The sequence below is a fragment of the Seriola lalandi genome, unplaced genomic scaffold, assembly GCF_002814215.2.
Source record: "Seriola lalandi dorsalis isolate HSWRI2012SDOR001 ecotype SW California unplaced genomic scaffold, Sedor1 jcf7180002054603, whole genome shotgun sequence".
Lineage (NCBI taxonomy): Eukaryota > Metazoa > Chordata > Actinopteri > Carangiformes > Carangidae > Seriola > Seriola lalandi.
Genome location: NW_019525156.1, coordinates 45,460 through 53,810, shown reverse-complemented (window position 1 = coordinate 53,810; position 8,351 = coordinate 45,460). Strand labels below are relative to the sequence as shown.

At 43.3% G+C, this 8,351-nt stretch overlaps 1 protein-coding gene across 1 annotated transcript in view; it reads right to left on the bottom strand.

The window, feature by feature from the left end:
* Positions 1-429: 429 nt before the first annotated feature.
* Positions 430-8,351, bottom strand: part of LOC111664721 (succinyl-CoA:glutarate CoA-transferase-like) — a 45,130-nt gene continuing 37,208 nt past the window's right edge. Inside the window, exons 6-7 of the mRNA XM_023419428.2 lie at positions 5,363-5,426; positions 430-1,030 (exon numbers count right to left, since the gene is read on the bottom strand). Coding sequence (XP_023275196.1) covers positions 867-1,030; positions 5,363-5,426 — 228 coding nt within the window. The 3' untranslated portion in view covers positions 430-866. The remainder of the gene's footprint in view (positions 1,031-5,362; positions 5,427-8,351) is intronic.

Here is an 8,351-nt window from a genome sequence, read left to right as displayed (position 1 = left end):
TTGTAAAGAACCTGATGGAGATCTGATGTTTCTGTTTGTTTACTGTGTTAATATGAGGAAGGTTCCCTCCTTATGTTTCTAGACAAAATCAAAAATAATCCATGTAGCTCCAACTCAACGGAAATATAAGGGACCAAGAATAGAACCCTGAGGAACCTCACCAGTCATTACTATTATATATTATTATGATTAATAAACTTTACTTACTGACTTAAACCTGCTCCAGAGTGATTATTCGAGTACAGATGATATTTAGACGCCTATAAAAATGACGTCAATTTGTTTGAAAGTGTATTCGAACGCACCATGTGATCACTGATCCACACTCTAGTTAAACAGTGTGACTGGAACACGTCACGCTGCTAAAACCATCTGATGTCATTAGTTATGCAATTTATATATCATATAAATTTACATAATACATTCACATTGTTTTATTCAAAAACATTATTTATTATTTCAGGAGTGCAATAAACAATCGTTATATATTCTTTTTTATAGGCAGTAAAGTGACATTTGAGAAGGAGTGTTTCCAAATACTGTTCAATAACATTATTATTCATAACAAACACCATTTGTTCAGTTTTAAATCATCATGAAGAGACGATCAGTTTGAACTGTTCTTCACAGTTTGTAGGAAACGTCAGACTTGATGACAGGATGTATAATTTAAAGAAATGTTATAGTAGAAACTTCTCAATATTAAAATAATTCTGTTAATACTGTTTCTGTGTCTGGTCTCCATCAGTGAGCAGCACAAGTTCAAATGTTGTGATTCACAGTAATTTGAAAATCTGAGCTGATCAATGATCAATATGTGGGGTGAATTTCCTGGATTCCCTTTATGCTTGTTTTTCCTCAGCCAATCAGGACACTTGGTTCTGGGCCACCGCCTTGGATTCCAGCAGCGTCTTAATGACATCATCACTGTAGGACAGGGTGTCCCGCAGCACCTGCACAGTGTGCTGACCAATCACAGGAGGGGGCGTCGGTCCACCGGGGGCGAAGCTGCTGAATCGAACGGCCGGACCTGAAGACGCAAAAACAACCAGCGGGTAAATCACTGTTCAATATCTTGTACTTTAGTTTCACGTCATTTGACCACACCCCTCTTTAATGACATCACTCTTTCCTCTCACTAAATATTCACAGTCAGAATGACCAGCAGGACTTCCTGCAGATGTTTCACATTAAAAGTCTTTCAAGAAGATCTTTGCAGGTAGTGTTGGGATTCACTGACAGTAACTGATCGATTATATTGATTATAGACTGAATTCATCCAGACATGGAGGATGTGTAAATGAAAACAGGTTTGTTTATTTTTTGATAATGTTAAAATAAAAGAGCTAAGAGATACAGGTACGTGTTGTGATGTCACGGCTCTTGTGAGGTCACGTCATCACTGATCAAATCAAACCTGTATTATCGTATTACTGGACAAATCAAGTTTGTATTAATTAGACAACAAAACATTAAATCTGGTTCCTGGTCTCCAGAGGTTTAACCCTTTAAACTCTGGCGCCCCCCTCAGGACAAACTCTCAGATAAACCACCAGCACCTTCATTCTTCATATTGGTGCTGTAATGAGCTCTGCTGCCTCTAGGGGGCGATACACTGAACCTCTCTCTCTCTCTCTCACACACACACACACACACACACACACACACACACACACACACACACACCCACACACACACACACACACACACACACACACACACACACACACACACACACACACACACACACACAGCTCTCTCCCAGCAGAAAAAAATACAAGTGCCCACAAACAATGTTCTCTCCCTCTTCGTCCTCCTCTTTATCAAAACCAGCCTCATCCACTCTGTGTGTGTGTGTGTGTGTGTGTGTGTGTGTGTGTGTGTCACAAACTCTTGACAGCAGCTTTTGTGTTTCCTCTTTATTATTTCAGATCATATTAACATGTAGAAACTGTTGAAGCCTCAGCTGATCTGAAAACAGCTGCTGTAAATATAATTAATATAATCAGTGAGTTCATGAAGGTGAAAGACAAACTGGGAATAAATCTGTAAATGAACAGAAGGAGGCTCTTTTTGTTTTCTGATGATCATCTGTCATGCTCTGTAGATTTGAAATGTTTCAACTATAAAAGCTCCGTCGTCTTATTTTGAAATTCATTCAGATAACAGTCACAGATTAAAGTGACCACACAATGCTGCCTCCACTTTAACCATCCGAGGTTACAACACAGTGCTACTTCCTGGACGTGAACCCTCCTCCACCAACACACCTGCTGCTGTGATGTGGTGATCTCTGTCATGTGACCCTGCACCTGTGTATGTTCAGCTCTGTGAGTCAAACAGCAGCCGCCACATGAATCACACTCAGTGGTCGCTGTCCGCTCCCATTATGATTTTCTAACAGTGAAGTTTTAGAGGTAAAAGGGGGGGGGGGGGGGGGGGGGCAGGAAGTGAGGGAAGGAGGAGAGCGAGGACTCGGACGGTTGAGAGAACAAACAGTTTATTTATGGAAACTCACAACAATCAGCTGTTTTTTAAAGAGCAGCACTAATGAGCTCAACTCTCACAGTCACAGTGTGTGTGTGTGTGTGTGTCTGAGCCCACACGTGCATGATCACACGAACGTGTGTGTGTGCCGCCCTGCATGGTTTTATGCATGACTGTGTCTGTGTGTGTGTGTGTGTGTGTGAACAGCTCTTCTATTTTCAAACCATTAACAACCTGTTTTCCACTTCAATGACGCTCAACAAGTGTGTGTGTGTGTGTGTGTGTGTGTGTGTGTGTGTGTGTGTGTGTGTGTGTGTGTGCGTGCGTGCGTGTGTGTAGGGGTGTCAGGGCAAATAATTAAAAATAAGATTATGTAATATCTCTATTCATTCAGTTCTTAATTTTTTCTGTCCTCCATCTGTTTGTCCATCGATGTGTCCGTGAGGAAGGAAGGAAGGAAGGAAGGAAGGAAGGAAGGAAGGAAGGAAGTAAGTTAATATGTAATGGAGAAGAGAAGAAGAAATGAAAAGAGGGAAGGAAGAAAAAATCAAAGGAAAGAAGGAAGTCATCTTCTTTTATCTAGAGGTTTGAACCATTTAAAGGAACTGCCTGTAAGTTTAGCTACTGCTACGTAGCTAACGTTAGCATCAACAGCTGTTTACTGACCAGTCCCACCAACAGCTTCAGCCATCGTTGTGTTTACAATACAGCAGGTCATAATGCGTCCGAGCAGCTACGTCTTCAGGACAGACTGGACGCTGCAGTGACGAGACAGGCTGACCGGGCCGATAGCTAGCTGGTTAGCATGCTAACGTCAGTAAAAAAAAAAGAGGCAAAACAAGAAAGTGGATTCCCACCTCTGGAGACAGATGTTGATGAGTGAAGTTTGATGCTGAACTAACAACATTTGTTCTAGACTGGTGAGTAAACAGCTGCTAATGCTAATGCTAGCTATGTAGCAATCGCAAAAACGTACATATAGCTCCTTTAAAAACTTAAATCTGGCTCCGCCTCCTTCATCCGTCCATCACGGTCTTTTCTCCAATTATATAACGTCTTGACACACACTTCTCTAGATGTTTGTCAGGAGTTATTTCTCGGCTCTAAAACAAAACACACACACACACACACACACACACACACACACACACACTAAAACACATTCACAAAGAGAGAAATGCCTAGGACGGTTTGGCCAATGAATATTCTGAGCTGCACGTTTTTACGCTCAGTTAACCTCCAACTTACAGACAACACAGGCACACACACACACACACACACACACACACACACACACACACTCACTCACTTGTGCCTGGTGTTGTTTACTAAACAAAGATGGAGAACAGAAAAGGAACGTAGAGAGCAAAGAAAAGGATATTGTTAAGGCGTTGAACAGACTGACCAACATACACACACACACACACACACACACACACACACACACACACACACACACACACACACACACACACACACAGAGATTCCTCTCACATTGTGGTTCGGTGTAAATCACAGGAGAGGAAGATTACAGGACAATCATGGAGCATCAAGGGACGTCATGTTACATGTTACCAGTATGTGTGTGTGTGTGTGTGTGTGTGTGTGTGTGTGTGTGTGAGACCACAGACAGATGTTGTGTATTGTGACTCCATCAGATGGAAACCGCCCTGTCACTCACCAACTCTCAGAGACAACGTTCCCCAAAATGTTGAACTGTTCCTTTAATGAGTGTGACCTCCTGTGACCTCTGCGTCCTTAAGCCCCGCCCACACCAGCCAACACGAGGACAGTCTCTTCATCAGCGACCCTGGTCGCCTGGACGGAGCTGATGAGTGAAACCTGGAGCACCAACATGTCGATTTATGGTTTATAACGCGTTTATAAATTAGCTTGTTAACACGTTATAAATCATTTATAACCTGTTATAACACATTAGATAAAAAGGACAACAGTGACCTGTTTCCTGCCAAATAGTGAGCCCTCACGTATCTGAACTGTTCAGCCTCATGTCTCTCTGTTTTCTGTAGCTGCTGCTTCATCACACGTTTGATAAGTTACTAATTAATTAACCACCGTCAGCATCACAGTGTGTTTCCCTGGTTATAATCAGCTGGTGTGTTTGTCTGTGGGGAGGACGAATCAGAGGAAGGAATCGATGTGTGAGTCTGGGTCGCCCCTGGTAACACACCTCTGCACACAAACACAGGAGGCATCGTAGTCATGAATGAAGAGGATCATGGACAACGTCCTTGTACCTGTTGAATTCCTCCAGAGACGGAGCTGAGCGGGCGGAGCTCCTGGCCTACACTCAACAACCAGCACGAGGCTGTGGACCAATCAGAGACCTGCTTTAAAGTCGCTGTGAAACAGGCTTCGTGTTGAAGTTAGTGTCACTTTGATTCTGTTGGTTTTATAAGAAACTCTGTGACGCCGAGCCGACTGGCTCCACACCAAACGCAACACACACCTGCCTCTGCTCATTATGAATGTCTTCCTACTGGGTCTCACACACACACACACACACACACACACACACACACACACACACACACACACACACACACACACACACGGTCTAAGATAGATTACAGTGTAAATACACGGTGGTGGACAAAGAGCTTCCTCCTAGTGGAAACACACTGAGATCCATCAAACCAACCAAGCAGGAGAGTCCCCATGGACAGGTGTGTGTGTGTGTGTGTGTGTGTGTGTGTGTGTGTTTGTGTGTCCATAACCATGTCTGTCCCAGTGGACAGGAAAACACTTCTTGGAAAATGTCATTTAACAAGTTGGTGTCAAAGACAGAAAGTTAAGGTTAGAGAGAGGACGTGTGTGTGTGTGTGTGTGTGTGTGTGTGTGTGTGTGTGCTGACCAGGTACAGCGATGCGTCCTGCTGTTGGATGATTCATCTCCTGTATCAGAGCGTTGTGTTTCACCTGTAAACAAACAAACAAACAAACAAACAAACGTTAAACTGGCTCTGAGCTCCATCTCACACACACTGTGGTTCATACTGACTCAGTCACTCTCTCAAACACACACACACACACACACACACACACACACACACACACACACACACACCGCCCTGCTGCCTCACTACAGCGACAAATGTGGATTAATCCGCCACTGAAAATAGTCCCCATCAGATTCAGCTTCACGTTTCCTCCTGTGTGTGAGAGAAGCTGCAGTGATCAGCTGTTTCAGGAAATGACTTGAGACTTTCACGAAAATGAAACTTTATATTTGTTTTTTTTATTTGAATTATAGAGTGGTGGTTTCAGGAGCAGGGGACGGTGATGGGAGTAAACCTGCAGACTGTCAGACACGACACACAAGCTCTGTTCAGTCAGGAGTGATGACCAGCTCTCTCTCTCTCTCTCTCTCTCTCTCTCTCCTGCATGCACGACTTCCTCTGTACCAGTGCAACGGTGTCACCTGCTCCTCCTCCTCCTCTTCATCCCTCCATCTCTCAGAGACGACAGAGGACGTCTATCTCTGACGTATTCCTCAGGTGTGTTTTTGGCAGACCTTCCTTTTCCTGTGTCTCCTGTAAACTGGAGCTAATGATAGTGAGTCGGTGTGTGACCTCTGACCTCTTACAAGAGGACACTCTGTACTGATAGAGCCCGTTGCTGCGATGCGTCAGTGTGTAAAGGTATCAGGTGGACACTGACTTCCTGTTTTGTTTCACACAGACAGACGCACAGGTGAAGATGTTTCTATCGTGCTCATCCTGCAGCTTTACGAGTCAAAGGAACCGGTCTGAGGGTCGTCCAGAGGTCATGTCGGGGTCACACTCAGATCACTGAGGTTGTGTCACACCTGAATCACCAACAGGACGTGTGAGTGAAGGTGACGTCAGAATCACTGATGCTGCTTCACCACAGTCTATTTCTGAACAGAGACAGGGAGGAGTGCTGGTGGACCTGGTTTCAGACACACTGTCCTGGTCGTCCTGACCTGAGCTCGGAGCTCCGTGACCTGAAGGTTTCCACATGTGGTGACAGGCTGAGACAAATCTTTTACCAGGGGAGCCGCGGGAGGGAACGCCGGAGACAGGAAGCTCTGATTGGTTTAACAGAAGAATCTGGATCACAGAGGACGACGAGAAAACAGGAAGTGACGCAGGTGCTGCGGATAAATATAAATGATCTCTGAGGAGAGATTTAAACGCAGCAGTTACAGAACATGTGGGCGGAGCCTGGCCTCAGGAGGGATGTGATGTGATGTGAGGTCAGTCTGGGATTGATTAGATTTATTGATAGTGAGCGTGAAGCCTGAAGAGCCTCAGAGACTCGAGCTGACACAACACCTGCTCACCAGTGCTGGACATTTACTTCGTCCACACTTCAACAACACCTGAGAAACACTGATGACATCATGATCTGTAGCATAGATCTAATCAATACATCAGGAAGTGACAGACAGTGACAGGAAACAGAAAGTAAGAAAATTCACAAAATAAACACAAAGCAGAGAGAAAAACTCACTAGACAGAGAATTTCAATATTTAAAGCTCATGTTTCTTCTTCTGTGTTTCATTTGAAGTGTTGATCTATAAGAAGATATAAAAACCATCTCAGTGTAGTTTTACATCTCCTCTCTCAGGCTTCTCTCTGCAGCTCTAGTAACAACAGGTCGGTGAGCCAATCAGAAGAGAGGAGGCTCTGAGCCTCTCTTCTGATTGGCTGACTGTTTTCTGAGTGATCCAATAAAAATAAAGCAGATTTCAGGTGAAAACACTCAGAGAAACCAAATCCTGCAAGGTTTGGATGGTGGGTCCAGGTGGGCGGGGCTTGGTGACTGCTTTGTTGTGACATCACAAAGTTCCAGAAGTGTGTTGAGAAAAGACCTGAGAGGATTAAAAACAACTCAAGTTCTTATTCAACATGTTGGACGGTGGATAAATATATAAACACAGGAGTGTCAGACTGACTGACCTGGAACCAGCTCTCTAACAGAACCCTCAGTACTGAGGTGTGTTCAGTGTTCAACGAGAAACCACGTAAATGCTAACGCTCAAAATCTGTACATGAAAGAATCAGCCACGCGACTGTCTGTGTATGTGTATATATGTGTGTGTGTGTGTGTGTGTGTGTGTGTGTGTGTGTGTGTGTGTGTGTGTGAAAGGAAACAACAGCCTGGCACAGATGCACAAACATATGTCTCACACACACACACTGCAGCATCTGTGTGTGTGTTTCTATAAGTGCTGGTGTGTTTGGAGTGTGTGCTTATTTGTCTTCCCTCGTCTGTCCTCCCCCTCCCCCTCCTCCTTTCTTTCTTCTTTTTTTATCTACATATTTTCTTGTCTTCATTCAGTGTCCACATCTGTAACTATTAAGAACATCTGTGCAGGAACATGACGTGTCCAACATCTCGACAACCACCCGCCTCTGATGTTGGGCGTCCATTAACATCTATAGTAACTGTTGCCTACAAATATTTGAGTATATATCTTAAAATAATCTTTAAATAATCTTAAAACAATCTTTAAATAATCTTAAAATAATCTTTAAATAATCTTAAAACAATCTTTAAATAATCTTTAAATGATCTTAAAACAAGCTTTAAATAATCTTTAAATGATCTTTAAATAATCTTTAAATGATCTTTAAATGATCTTAAAACAATCTTTAAATGATCTTTAAATGATCTTTAAATGATCTTTAAATGATCTTTAAATGATCTGGCCTCGTGGTTCAGCTGACTGACGTTAACCTGAGATCGACACAGGAAGAGAAGCAGCTTCATGGAAAAAAGAAACTGTTGTACCAAGTTAAATATATACAGAGACAACCTGAGGCCTGAGGAGTGAAAGCAAGCAATAAAACACACACACACACACACACACACAC